The sequence below is a fragment of the Chiloscyllium plagiosum genome, unplaced genomic scaffold (genome assembly GCF_037043375.1).
Source record: "Chiloscyllium plagiosum isolate Xiang-an unplaced genomic scaffold, Cpla_swu_hap1 HiC_scaffold_33, whole genome shotgun sequence".
Taxonomy (NCBI): Eukaryota; Metazoa; Chordata; class Chondrichthyes; order Orectolobiformes; family Hemiscylliidae; genus Chiloscyllium; species Chiloscyllium plagiosum.
The window spans coordinates 29,298,925-29,314,404 of NW_028270171.1; the positions used below are offsets into that span (position 1 = coordinate 29,298,925).

A 15,480-nucleotide genomic window follows, 5' to 3' on the forward strand; every position below is an offset into this window, starting at 1 on the left:
TTGGGACTCTATTTACTGGCGTTCAGTAAAAAGGGGGGTGATTCCACTGAAAATATATAATTCTTACAGGTATTGACAGGGTAAATACTGAGAGGATGTTTCCCCTCAGTTTCCCTTCAGTAAGAGAGTCTACGACCAGAAGGCACAGAATCAGAACAAAGGGGCACCAATTTAAGGCTGTGATAAGGTATTTTGTGTGTTATGAAGACTTGGGTGTATTGTACCTTTAAGAGAGTTAAAGGCTAGCAGAACTACCTGACAGCACTTGGTCTAAAAAGATAGATTAGCTGAGTTGCCTGGAGACAAAACCAGTTTTGAATTAGGCCAATCAGTTTAAATTATACCCCGAAAATACCAAATTCCAATTAAGTTTGAATTTAGTATATTGACAATCTTAAAAGCCAATGACAGAATCCGATGTTTTGGGAGTACAATACCGGGGAAAGTTGAACAGTTGGGAGGAGGACTGCCACACCACCAGCAGGTAGAGACTGCCTGAAAAATAGCTCTCTTAAAGGTACCTTTATCGATCAGTAACCCATGAAACAGAAATCCCTAAGAAGAAGAAAAGATGACTGAAGAAGAAATAAAGAGAAGATTTAATATCTGGTTGGTTTTGAAAATTTAAATTTTTGGTAACTCTTAATCGGGGGTTTTATCGGATTTGTATTCTAGAAGTGAAGATAAAAGATAACTTCGAGGAAGGAGTTGTAAATAGTTGTTAGTTAATTACTCTCTGTTATGCTTTAAGAAATAAAGTTGTTAATTGTTACTGTAAATAGTTCTTGGTTTCTCGAGTTTTCACAGATTACTGCACAGGATAAATCTTTACTGTGCTGCTGGTTTAAAATATGCAGGAGGGTTTACCCATGTCGTAACACTCTGAAAGGGTTGAAAGTCTTTGGAACTCTTTGCCACAGAGAGCTGAAATGGCAGAATCCATGCGTACATTTAAGGCTGAGATAGATAGATTGGTGATCAGTAGGGGAAATCAGGGATTACGGATGCAGGAAAGTGGATGTGAAGAACGTCAGATCAGCCATGAGCCTATTGAATGGCAAAGTAGGCTTGAAGGGTCAAATGGCCTACTCCTGTTCCTATGTCTTATGGAAGACAGTAAGAAAGAGTTGAGACCATAATCAGATCAGCCATTTTATTAAATAATGTAGCAAGCCTGAAGGGCAGAATGGCCTCCTCCTGACACTAAGACCTATGTTTTTGTTAGATTTCAGTTCCACACAGTGAAAAGTATTAACGCTAAAAGAGACATTAATATGAATGCCACACCAGTCGTGTACCAGTCTCTTCAGCCTTACAACTCCCGTTTTGATCTCTACAGCAACATATACACTCTCTTCTTCTGTTCAACTGTTGGTGGCTATGGCTTTGGCCCAAAATCATGAAATTCCAACTTCAAATTCTATAAACACCCCCTCATTTAAAAAATTTTCCTCAAAATCCTCATCATCAAACATCTGTTCAAAACCAATTATACGCTCGTTTTTTAGCTCAGCAGCCATTCCCTTCCTCACTGGCATAATTTGTCACATTTTCCTATATTAACGATGCTTTATCAATAAAACTGGCAACTATTCTAGAATTATCACATACCATTTACCAGCAAACTGCTTTCCGATTTCTGGACAGATGTTTCACTTGTTCCACTTCCTCCACCACCACCAAAGCTAATCCGCGGTCGAGGCACTGGATGTGGTGTTGCCACAGTTGATGACGCAGAGTCAATCATTTTCCTTGGAACTGGAACAGGAGCCTTCAGCTTCTCATCAGGTGTTGTTCTGTTTACTGAAGCTAAGTTTGTATTCTGGCTTTCACTGACATGTATGGCTGGAGTCCCCGAGGTGTTGCTGCTCATTCCATTCTCTGTGGCACTGCCCATGTCCATACTTGCTACTTGTTGTTGTTTGTTCTGAGAATCCTGTAGTTCTGACTGCAGTACTGGTAACAGCTGCTCGCCTACCCCATGCTCAGCCTGTTCTTTGGGATCACTGGACTCTGATGATCTTTGTGCTCCCTTTGTTAGGTAGGATTCCACTTTGGGCTCTGATGTGCCCTTGAAATTGGAGCTGTTGGAAAGCTCCAGCTGTCCTGTTGCTATGCCAGTGCTCGGGTGACTCTTTTCAGTGGAGACGGAAAAGGCTGCAGAAAGCTGCTTAACTGAAATGGAAAGACCCTCTTGGGTGCCTGATGGCTCCACATCTTCCTCTTCATTTACTTGTGGCTCTAATGATGGGCTGCCTTTAACATCTTCCGATCCTTTTGTGGTTCCTAGGGAATGGCGCAATGTCAGTGGGCTAGTTGATGACAGTGTCTGTGCAGGCAAGGAGCCAGAGCCTAGGCGGGATTGCGGAACGGACAGAGGACGCTGTGGCCGACTGGTGACTTGCCCTCGATGGTGCGTACAGACAAAAGTGCCTGAATGTGTGCCAGGTTTATAGGCTCCAGGGAGCAGAGTACTGGAGCACTCCTTACATCTGTGTGGAAACAGAACACATGAAAGATTAAATCAGTAGGGCAGGGCATGCAGCAGTACACAATTGGGATAAAAACAAATTTCTGTTGGAACTCAGCAGGTCTGGCAGCAACTGTGGGAAGAAAGCAAAGTTAAGTTTTGGGGATTCTTTATCAGAATGATTGGCTTTGAACACAACATAGTATAAACTGCCTTCTCCCCAAACCTAAGCCTCACTGCCACCTCTTATACCAGTCCAGCCAGCTGTCAGACTGGTAGAAGCTGCTTTGCTTCAATATTAGCTTTCATATTTTTCAAACTTAATTTTTATGGAAGTTTCCTTTTATTGACAAGTGTGTCATTTTATTTGTTTTAAATCAGAAAGGAACATTTAAGCCTTTCACTTTTTAAAAAAAAAGAAATTGTTTATGGGACAAACATGTCACGAGCAAAGTTAGTATTAATTTCCACCTCAAATAGATCCTGAGAAGTATTAGGACAGCGGCCATGATTAGGCCAAGAACAATGATGGTCACAACACAGTTCTCAATCAGCCTGTGCTTTCACTCAGGCCACTGCTTCCAGTTTCACATTAGCAGTCAGAAAGCCCTTCCTTTCTGGGACAGTTTCCACCCATCAGCCTGGGTGTATAACCAAAGAATTCCAGAATATGAGGCCATTGAGGGGAGGGGGGAGTTTAATAAAGGGAGTCACACTCAACACAAATGTGGTTGTCAGAGCCAGTTACTCAGCACAGGACATCCTTGCAAGATTCAGTCACGCCATCTCCAACTGTTTCATCATCATAAGATCAGGATTGGGGCTTTTCACTGACAGTTCTCGTGATTAGCTCCAAATACAATTCCTCTGATAATGAAGCAACCAGTCTATAGCAGAATCTGGTTCCTACCCAAGCATGTGTTGACTTGGGGCTGGTAGCATTTTACATATAGCTGTCCTCCTAGATAATCAAAAGCCCAGTGACTTCAGCAAGTCCCCACCAGTGACATCTGGCAGCTCAGCATTGGCCAGAAGCTTAAAGTCAATCTTATTAGCACCCTGAATGCAAGGACAGGAGAGGTAAGCAACTCAACCTCTGATTCCACCCCCCTCCCCCTCCCCCTCCAAAATGTCTCACCAGCACCATCTAGGCTGAAGTTAGGAGTGTGATTAAATCCTCTCCACTCACTGGTTATGGATGGAACTGCAGCAATACTCAAGGGGCTTAACACCCTAAATAGAGTAGGTTACCTGAAGCCCTGTGTTCATGATTCCTAATCCCCTTCATGCATCGGATGGAATGTGTATTATCCATAGGACATAGGTTATCAACAGCAGCAATGGGGGAAGCCATCAACCTCAGCTCCCATACTGTCCTGATCGAACCACACATTTGTTCCTCTACCCTTTGCTACATTAGAACCCTGGAATTCCCTACTGAACAGCATTATACTTCACCATACAAAACTGAAGTGGTCAAAGACATAGAGCACTAGTTCCTATGTCAAATAACTTGGCAGAAAATGTGGTCGTATTAGTGTCTCCCACACCCTGAGAACTAAGAAAGATCAACAAAAGTTGAATTAAACACACAATATATTCGTGATATTGATATCCTATTAATGTTCTTCATAAAGATTCCTCATGTGCCTGCTGAACTAGGCCTATGTCAATACAGGAAACCACTAAGTACCTCGGTCAGAAAGCATTACAGGTAAGTGACTCTTACTGTTACACATTGTGTAAATGGATTTAGATATCATCGACTTTGTATTTCAGTTAGGAATCTGGACTTGCATTTCACTTTACCTGAAGCAGTTGCGATGATAAAGTTTCCCATCCACCAAGTATCTCTGCACCAAGTGAACATGTTTGTTGCAAATTGCACACATGCTGCTGAGCGTATTCCAGCGAGGCCTCTCAGCAACTTCCTCTGAGGAATCACTCTGGGAGATAAAGGGCATGGAGGTTAGGAATGACAAACAGTAAGGAGTCTGGCTGAAGTAGATTGACACCCACTCTCTACACAGACTTACACAGTGCACAGTACAGCAGCAGGCCATTGAGCCGAACAGATCCATTCTCCAAAAGCTTCCTTCCACCCTTCATCTAACACTGTCCAAATGTCCTTCTATTCCTTTCTTTCATATACTTATCCAGCTGGTATCTACACAATTTACCATCCACTCCCTGTGGTAGCAAGTTCCACATTCTTACCACTTTCTGGCCATGAAAGGTTCTTCTTTACAAATTCACAATTCAGTTTATTGGTGACTTTTATATTTATTACCCCACAGACAGAAAGATCTACTCGATGTCCACTCTGTCAAATTCTTTCATATTTAAAGACCCCTGGAAAAGTCACTGCTCTCAGTCTTCTCTTTTCTAGAGAGAGGAACTCTAGTGTGTGCAATCTTTCATAATAATTATAGCCCCTTAGTTCTGATTACGATATCCTGTTTATAATAGGAATCAAATCCATGCATGGTGGATATTAATTGCACTGCACATGGTGTTTGAGGGAATGCAATTACTTGGTGCCAACCGGCTAGGGACATCCTTTTCAGACAAATGATGTTACCTTTTAGGAATGCCAACCAGTTAAGTGACATAAAATACAAACCAGCAGCTGAGAGATTGCTTCTGATGGTTTGATTTGACAGTTTTACACTCTGAAATGAAGAGACTTGGGCTAACTCAACAATACAGTTGATCTAAGTATTTAGCTGCAAATTGCAGTGGGAGACCCCCCCAACCCCCAAGACTCCACCTTTTCCCCCAACCCCTTGCCAGCCACCAACCCTGCCCCTCCCTAGTAGATAGATACCACTTTCTTCTCCACTATCTGAGCACTGAGCTAACAAAGACAATTGCTGCTCTTTATGGGACCCAGTTCACCTTTGCCGTCCATTATATTACACAGAAATAAAACTCAGTTGAGTCCAATAACAGAGCCCAAACGTACTCTGTCACAAACATCAGATTACTTCTCAGGTGGGTAAAGATTAAACATTACCACATAACCGCCCCAACTTCAGCTGAAGAATTCCAATAAAACGCACCAAGATTTTCTGAAACAATTCATGTCAGACACAGAATTGAAGAATGTAACTAAAAATATTATCTCAACCAGTGTTATTTCTGTTTCTTCTTAACCGGACCTACCTGTTACAACAATGGAGAGACAGTATTATTGCTGCTGCATACAGCATGGCACGATTCATAGTTTGCTAGCTGATAGTCTCCAATAGCTTAGTGAATTCAGATCACATTTTGTACAGAATCACAGGGAACATACTACACAGACACAGTTCATTTGGTCCAATCAGTTTATACATCACATATTTCATCACATCCATCCATCTATTCATTGAGAAGCTTCCATTATGAGGGTCGATTGCAGACACTGGAACTGCTCACCTCAGACAGGAGGATAAGAGGAGATCTTATAGGAATGCTGAAAATCATGAAGCAGCAGGATAGAGTATCATAGAATCAGTGAATCCCTACAGCGTGGAAACAGGCCCTTTGGCTCAACAAGTCCACACCAACCCTCCGAACAGTACCCCACCCAGATCCATCCCCCTACCTCATTATTCTACATTTACCCCTGACTAATGCGTTAACATACACATCCCTGAACACTATGGGCAATTTAGCATTGCAAATTCACCGTACCTGAACATCTTTGGACTGTGGGAGGAAACCGGAGCACTTGGAAGAAACCCACGCAGACACGGGGGAATGTGCAAACTCCACACAGACAGTTGCCCGAGGCGGGAATTGAACCAGAGTCCCTGGCGCTATGAGGCAGCAGTGCTAACCACTGAGCCAGCATGCTGCACCAACCTTTCTAACCTAAAAACCTAATGCCTCTATATGGTCTGTTTCCCTCTATTCTCTGTCTATTCATGAGTATGTCAAGATGTCTTCTTAAACCTTGCATTTGTATCTGCTACCTTCACTTGCAGCACATTCCAGGCACTTAACAGCCTCTTAAAAGAAAACTTGACTGTAATACCTCCCTTAAACTTTCCTTTTGGCTTAAACCTATGTCCCTTAGTATAAATCAAAATAATAACATGCAAGGAAAGGATCTAAAAGCAGGAGAGTGGTACTAAGTCATGATACCGTTTGGTGTGATAGTGCACACGAGGGCTGAGTGGTCTCCTATGCCATAACACTTCTGTGAAAAGAACTTCAGGAGATGACAAATGGTTGAACGTATATAAAAGGACACAGTGGGGCAGTGCAAGTAGGATGCTGACAATTCCTGATGAAGGGCTTATCCCCGAAGCGTCAATTCTCCTGCTCCTCAGATGCTGCCTGACCGGCCTTCCTTCTCCAGCACCACACTCTTCGACTCTGATCTCCAGCATCTGCAGGCCTTACTTTCTCCCAGATGCTGACAAGTGCCAGGTTTGGAAGCTGAGAATAGGCAACGATATAATTGCTACAGCTGCTTCTGTTAATTTAAGAAAAACTGCTGCATCTACTGTTAAAGGCTAGAAGTGTTGCAAGCAGAGTTGTGCAAGTTGAGCAGATGAGTGTCATTTTTGTTTTAAGACTGTGCCAGCAGCTTGTGAGCTGCTGTCGATGGGAGATCAGTCTAAATACCAGGAAGAAAGGAGATGAAATTCTTTGTCAGCACAGATTTTGGAAGAACCTTGTGACTGAAATTGGTAACATATATGCTAAAAGGGCTACCAAGCTATTTTGGAATATCTGTCTTAGCTTTAGCTGCCATTTAATGTCATTTACAGTTTATAACCAACCACTTATAGTTAATTTATGCCGATTCTGGTTTTGATTATGCTTTCCAACAGAGGATTTAGTGCTTGCTTTGTTTGACTCTTGTATAGTAAAAACCTTATGGTTAAATCATGGAATCTTGTGACTTTTAACTAACTGGGAGTCCATTTATCATTTCAAAAATAAACCACTCGTCTCAATTAAATCATAACAACAATCAATGGGAATATTTCCAATGCTAAACAAAGTAATGTGGATGCTGGAAATCTTAAACAACAACAGAAGTAGTTGGAGAAATTCAACAGGTCTTGCAGCATCTGTGGAGAGAAAGCAGACTCACTATCTCAAGGTCAGTGACCTGAAGAAGGGTTCAATGTTGCCGCTTAGAACTATTTGTCATCTGTCATCCCATTCACATCGATTTATAATGACTTGAAGAGTTCCTCGTGGCACAGTGATAATGAAGGTCCAGACTCAAGTCCCACCTGCGTCAGAGGTGTATCACCATACAGCTGAACTGATTGATTAAGAAATACCTATAATGACTTCTGATTCCTTAAATTTAAAATTATTATCCCTCAATTTAAATAATTCATGGCCTCATCACTCCCTGTCTTTTCCTGACTCTATTCCTAGAACTTTCCATTCTTTTGACCCACTGCATCACTTCCAATTGCTCCTAATCAGGCCTTCAGCCACCTTGGCCCAGAACTCTTAAATTCCCTCCCACCAACCCTTAACGTCTCCACATCCGCCGCCTCCTCTCGGTTCCCCCATTAAAAACCACCTGATCTTCAATACACCCTCCTTTTGGTCTGCACCAATTTTTTTCATATGATGTCTCTGTCAAGTCTTTGAGATGTTATTCTGCATTAATGTTATCAAAACACAAATTGTTACTAATAAGATTGTAAAAATAATATGATTGTCCATAAATAATATAACTTTAGTGACTGTTAGTAGGGTTAGTAGAATCATGCTATTCAAATTGTTTTGAATGAAGGCACAGACTTACATTTGCTAAGAGGACTTGTTTGCTGACAGTGACTGGTTTCTTGATTGATGGTTCTGATGGTGATATTCCAGCTGGTCTCTTCATGGAGGGGGGTACTCCAGCTATAGGAAAAAAAAACACGTAACCCTGGAGTCTTCAAAATCCTAACTGACCATTCAACACTATTTCCCTTTTACAGAGCTCAACAGTATAAATTTGCAATAAAACTCTTTTTAAAAAAATAACTGATGCACTTCCATACACAAAAGCCACCACCATAAATATAATTTTCATTGCTGAGATTACAGCTAAATTACGGCATGTCTGTCTCTAATATAATCATTCCATCTCAAGTAATTCCTAGTATGCAAAATGCTTGGACTTGTGATAACGTATTAATGTAAATCTTTATGGAATAAATCTATTCAATAAAAATTATACAATTGATATTTATTTCATTACAATACCATCCACATTCACCCTCCATATAGTACCCCCTGAGCAGCTGTAGCTTTAATCTAGAGACTCCACATTGCCTTGCAAGGAATTTAATACCTGCTGGGACATTCAACTGAAAAAAACTCAATTGGACAGCGACTTATTGGACTCTGTAATGCATTTGAGTCAATTCCAATATCTTACTATCCTTACTAGATCTGGTCTACAGCGACATGGTTGACTCTTAACGGCAGTTTGGGATAGGCAGTAAATGCTGGCCCAGCCAATGACACTCATTTCATGAACCAATAGGGGAAAAAAGAAGTCTTAGACACATTTGTAATTTCCTTCCATTTTCTTTCTCGAATATGTCACTGTGGTGTAAACCATTACCCCATGTATTGAATACAGTAATAAACTTTATTTAGACTTAAGCTTAAAGAATTTGCTATGGTTAGAGAACAAAAAGGCTTCCATTTCCCAAGATTTGGAGATGCTGGTGTTGATCTGGGGTGTCATTCCTGAATGGTACACCCTCCTCTTTCCTGAAATTCTCCTGCTCCTTGGATGCTGCCTGACCTGCTGCACTTTTCCAGCAACACATTTTTCAGCTCTGATCTCCAGCATCTGCAGTCTTCACTTTCTCCTAGTTGATTTTAACCTACTGTGAATCCTCTTGCAAGGATACCTTCCTTGAAGAAGCTCTCTTCCTCCCTCTACAAGGATTTCAGTGAGTCCCTCTCTCACTGCACCCCCAGGTCATCTCCTCCTGCTTGGCACACCCTCTTCATTCCTGAAGAAGGGCTTATGCCCTCCTGCTCCTTGGATGCTGCCTGACCTGCTGCGCTTTTCCAGCAACACATTTTTCAGCTTTGATCTGGGGTGTACAGAGTTAAAAATCACACAACACCAGGTTACAGTCCAACAGGTTTAATTGGAAGCACTAGCTTTCACCTGATGATGAAGGAGCAATGCTCAGAAAGCTAGTGCTTCCAATTAAATCTGTTGGACTAAGCCTGGTGTTGTGTGATTTTTAAGTCCATTTCCCAAAGCTGTTTCTGATTTCTCCAAAACAATCGGTGGAGACTAATAACTATGAAGTTGGAACCAAATTAGCTTTTCCTCTTTCTATTGGGTAAATGGGGGAAATTCCTGGGCCACTGCTGCTTAGAGACTGTTGTCAGATTGATTCAATCAGATTTGTGTTTATCCATCACTCTTTCATATATCCAGTGATATTACACCTGGAAAGGGAGCAGCAGTAGCATGGAAGACATTATTAGCAAATTGATGACAAAGATAAACTTGGTACCAACATTTTCAGCCAAAAGCTTGGTGGGGAACACACGTTCATTGTGACCACAAACTTCAAAGCTGCAGTGATGAAGGAGTTCCTCCATTCAGAATGAGGAAGGGATATTTTCAGCTCCTCAAAGCTTGCAATGTGACCAAGTATCAGTTTTGGATTGAGTTTCGTAGTCACTAAACTGCCATGACCCATAACTGTGCCTTCACTTCTGTCTTGTCTCATTTTATTCAACTGTGAACATATATCAGCCTTTTCTTTTCACAAGACAATCGCTGTTCCAGATGCCCTTAAGTCAACCACCTTGATCAGATGGGCCAATGAGTTGAGGAGTGGCAGATGGAGCTTAACCGAGATAAACATGAGGTGCTACAATTTGGTAAGGCAAATCAGGACATATTGGTAAGGTCCTGGGGAGTGTTGCTGAACAAAGAGACCTTGGAGTGCATGTTTACAGTTCCTTGAAAATGGAGTCGCAGATAGACAGTGGAGTGAAGGCGGCATTTGGTATACTTGTCTTTATTGGTCAGTACATCGACTATAGGGGTTGGGAGGTCTTGTGGCTGTAGGCCATTTGGTAAGGCCACTTTTGGAACACTGCATCCAATTCTGGTCTCTCTCCTTTCAGAAGGATGTTGTGAAACTTGAAAGGGTTCAGAAAAGATTTACAAGGATGTTGCCAGAGTTGGAGGGTTTGAGCTATAGGGAGAGGCTGAACAGGCTGGGGCTGTTTTCCCTGGAGCATAGAAGCAGAAGGGTGACTTTATGAAAGTTTATAAAATCATGAGGGGCATGGATAGGATAAATATACAAGGTATTTTATCCAAAGTAGGGGAGTTCAAAACCAGAGGGCATATGTTTAAGGTGAGAGGGGAAAGATTTAAAAGGGATCTAAGGGACAAGATTTTCACACAGAGGGTAGTGAGTGTATGGAATGAACTACCAGAGGCTAGTACAATTACAACATTTCAAAGGCATCTGGATAGGTATACAATTAGAAATGGTTTAGAGGGTCAGATGCTGGCAAATGGGACTAGATTTCTTTAGAATATCTGGTCAGCAAGGACGAGTTGGACTGAAGGGTCTGTTTTTGTTCTGTACATCCCTACAACTCTAAGTAGAAACAGCCTGCATAGTGGGTGGATTGCACCTGCAGGTTCCTTTGCCCACAATACATTGACATTACTTTACTCTGACTGAAACAAGCTATAAAATTACAAATCTTCAAGTTTTAATGAAAGTCAAAATCAAATCAGAATTCCAAAACGCAATGGAACTGCAATGGCTCCGTACCATGAGTCTGGTTGGTGAAATAGTTGTAGAACTGAGAAACATAGGTCAGAATGCTTAACCGGTCTGGGACACGCATGGCCACCATATCCTCTGGGTCCAAGAGTGCTGGAATTCCCAGCTCCTGTTCAGCCACTTCAAATGCCTATGGAAACACAAACACACAGCAAGTAAGTGCTAGCTGTTTAAAGGACTAATAGGGAACACACACTTCCAATGAGTGAGTTACCATTGTCAGGCACAGCAATAGGAGCTCAAGAACCTCATCATTCAATCAGACATTTGATTGCCTTCTGAACTCAATGGCAAGTTCAGAAATTTCAGACCATTTTTTCCACCTCATTTGGTTAATGTTAGCTGTGAGTAATGATTCTGCTTTCCCCATTTATACTTCCTCCAGACCCAGCTTTTATTTCTTTACTAGTTCCACTAGCATCTCCCTTTAGCCTTGCACCATCATTGTTTCTGCCTTTAATTTCTCCTGCTTTCTAACTATCACAAGCCTTTTGTTCTTTCCATTACTGTACGTACTTAAAACCTGCTACATCACAGTATAGTGGATTAGCACTGACTGGAAGTTACCCTTGTAAACAGTATGAACGTGTTATTTAGACCAGGACTCCTACTACCTTTGGGCAGCAAGCACTGCTGACTCACAGTGCCAAGGAGCCGTGTTCGATTCCAGCCTCGGGCGACTGCCTGTGTGGAGTTTGCACATTCTCCCTGTGCCTGCATGGGTTTCCAGTTTCCTCCCACAATCCAAAGATGTGGTTAGGTGGATTGGCCATGCTAAATTGCTCATAGTGGTCAGAGATATGTATGTTAGGTCAGTCAGCTATGGAAATTCAGGGTTCCAGGGATAGTGTAGGATGGTGGGTCTGGGTGGGATGCTCTTCGGAGGGTCAATGTGGACTTGATAGGCTGAATGGCCTGCTTCCACACTGTCTAGATTAGAGTGGTACTGGAAAAGCACAACAGATCAGGCAGTATCTGAGGAGCAGGAAAATTGACATTTCAGGCAAAAGCCCTTCATCAGAAATGGCAGGAAAATCGACATTTCAGGCAATAGCTCTCTAATCTAGACTCTGGTTTCCAGCATCTGCAGTCCTCACTTTTGCCTGCTTCCACACTGTAGAGATTCTATGATTTCCACTCCCCTTTTTGTGTAATAAGTCTAATTATAAAATACTACCTCTTCGTTCTGGATTCCCCAGACCAGAGGAGATGTATGGATACTCAGAGACTCCTAATCAAAGAGATAATTTCTAATCTTCTATATTAAGCAGAATCCAAATCCAGCGTGGGGAGTTTGCACACTCTCCCAGTGTCTGTGTGGGTTTCCAACAGGTGCTCCAGTTTCCTCCCGCAGTCCAAAATGTGCAGGTTAGGTGAATTGACTATGCTAAATTGCCCATAGTGTTCAGGGATGTGTAGGTTAGGTGTCAGGGAAATATACAGTAATAGGGTATGGGAATGGGTCTGGGTGGGATGGCCTTCAGAGGGTTGGTGTGGACTTGTTGGGCCAAATGGCCTGTTTCCACACTGTCAGAATTCTGTGAATCTCTAATATTTCAAGATCTCCTGAAACCTTACTGATCTGTTATCACATTATAGTGGATTAGCACTGACTGGGAGTCCTCCATGTAAACTGTACGAACATGTTATCCAGACCAGGACTCCTACCACCTTTGTGTAATTAGCATGATCTCAAAGTACCATTACCATGGGAGCAAAATATGCACAAGCCCTGTACAACTCTTTCTTACCTTGAAATGCACAAAAGAATGGTGGCAAAATGGTATGCTATGAACATGTTAAGTTGTTTAATCCAATAACCCTACAATTAAAGGAAGGAGCACGATCTAGAAATTCATTCAGTTCACAGATCAGAACAATCTAGCAGTTAAAGTAGTTGAATGAGAATAGAGACCAACTTTAGCTGCTCCACCAGGAAGTGTCTAAACAATTATTATTCATTTTAATGAGTTGAATGGTTACAAGTAAAGGAAATCTTTCAGCCAGTCAAGTCTATGTCAACTCCCTGCAAGGGCAGTTCAGCTGATGTCACTCCCCCACCCCAAAATTACTTCCCTTCAAATGTTTGTCCAATTACCATTCACTAGCCACAACTGACAGTGTCCACCACTCTCCCACTTGCCACAGAGAAAAATATTTCCTTCAACCACTGAAATATGCAGACAGCCAGGTCTCTACTTGTGTTTCCTCTTGAACTGGATCCTTAGACTCTCACAAAATCTCTACAATGTAGATAGCGGTGCACTGACCTTTCGAAGAGCATCCCACTGAGACTCTATCCCTGAAATCCAGCATTACCATGTTAATCCACCTCACCTGCACACCCCTGGATACCACAGGGCAATTTAGCATGGCCATTCCTCTTAATCTTCGAACTGTGGGAGGAAACTGGTGCACCCAGCAGAAACCCATGCTAACATGGGCAGAATGTGCAAACTCCACCCAGTCAGTCAATCAAGGGTGGAATCGAACCTGGCTCCTTGGCACAGAGTCAGCAGTGCTAACCACTAAGCCATTGTGCTCTCCTTGTTCATTCGACTAAAATGAATCATTTCAAACTTTTTACTTCTTAAATTTCAGCTGCACAATGTCAACCCGTACCACCAGACTGTGTGCTCTGGAATTCGACTGCTAACCCCAAAGTTCTGAGTTTTGTCACCTGCCAAATATGGAAATTGTCCCCAAGTCCATGTCATTTACATGGACAAAGAAAAGCAGTGGCAGTAGTGAGCTGAATGCTGACAGCTGGGAACACCAACAGGTACCTTGCTACAGGCTGAGAAACAACCACTCACTACATCTCTCAATTTGCTGTCACTCAGCCAACTTTCTAATCACACTGCTGTAGACTGTTCCATTCCACAGGCTTTAACTCTGCTGATAAGTCTGTTATGTGGCACTTTAGCAAACATTTTATAATGATACCACAGACACAACAACATCACCCTGGGTGACCATTTTACATCTCCGCCGTCTGTAGGAATGTCAACTATCCATTAATCCACTATCCAAGTGGCTTGCTATTTCAATAAACCAGAAAGGTTCAATCAAATCAAAATTTCAAATTTTCATCAATTGTGTGGTTCTAAGTACATTGTTCAATGCTGATGTGTATGGATTGTATGTTCAATAAAATGGAGAATCCTGGTCACAATGTTCTTGAATCCTCATGATTTCAGAGGGAACAGAAAAAAAATCACACAAAAAAATCATTTGATTTGATATATTATTTTCACTGTAACCGAGGTACATGGGACAAGTTTTATTTTGCATGAATACAGGCAGATCATAACACACAAAAATCAGAGGATGATCGAACAGAGCAAGGAATACAAAGCTACGGCTGCAAAGAAGGCGCACAAAAAGCAATCCAACATGAGATTTGAACTTTGAGAGGTCCATTCAAAAATCTCAGAACAGTACGGAAGAAGCTGTTCTTGAAGCTGCTACCACGTGCAGTTAAGCTTTTATATCTTCTGCCTGACAGAAGAGGTTAGAAGAGATTATAACTGGGATGGGAGAAGTCTTTGATGATGTTGGCTGCCTTTTCAAGACAGCAAGTGTAGATGAAGTCAGTGGATGGGAGTATGGCTTACATGATGGACGAGACTGTGTTCACAACTCTCTTTAGTTTCTCACTGTTCTAGGCAGAGCAGTTGCCATACCAAGCCTGATGTATCCAGGCAGAATGCTTTCTATGGTGCATCTATAAACTTTGATGAAAGTCCTTAAAGGTATGCCAAATTTCCTTAACCTTCAGAGGAAGAGGAGGCATTATTGTGCCTTCTTGACCATCCCATCAACATGGATGGTCCGGCACAGATTGTGATTGTCACTCCTAGGAACTCGATGCTCTCGGCCATCTCCACCTCAGCTCCATTGATACAGGCAGGGCATGCCGTCCACCTTACTTCCTGAAGTCAATAATCAGCTTAGCTTTGATGACAGTGATCATTATCTTTACACCACGCCACCAAGCACTCGCATTTTGTATGCTGTCTTGTCACTGTTTGATATCTGGTCCACAACGATGGTGTTACCAGCAAAAGTGTAGATGGAGTTTGCACAAAATTTGGCCACACAGTCATGAGTATACAGGGAGTACAGTAAGGGGCTGAATATCCATCCTTGCGGGGCACCAGTGTTGAGGATTATCATGGAGCAGGTGTTGTTATCTATCTTCACTGATTGCAG

At 42.1% G+C, this 15,480-nt stretch overlaps 1 protein-coding gene across 2 annotated transcripts in view; it reads right to left on the minus strand.

Moving 5' to 3' along the window:
* micall1a (MICAL-like 1a) overlaps positions 1 to 15,480 on the minus strand; it is a 99,164-nt gene that overhangs the window by 44,849 nt on the left and 38,835 nt on the right. Inside the window, exons 3-6 of one of the 2 annotated variants that reach the window (XM_087978399.1) lie at positions 11,254 to 11,395; positions 8,238 to 8,338; positions 4,280 to 4,416; positions 1,612 to 2,492 (exon numbers count right to left, since the gene is read on the minus strand). In XM_087978399.1, coding sequence (XP_087834525.1) covers positions 1,612 to 2,492; positions 4,280 to 4,416; positions 8,238 to 8,338; positions 11,254 to 11,395 — 1,261 coding nt within the window. Of the gene's footprint in view, positions 1 to 1,611; positions 2,493 to 4,279; positions 4,417 to 4,506; positions 4,753 to 8,237; positions 8,339 to 11,253; positions 11,396 to 15,480 lie in introns of those variants that run through there. The other variant, XM_043680010.2, reaches the window with a different exon arrangement.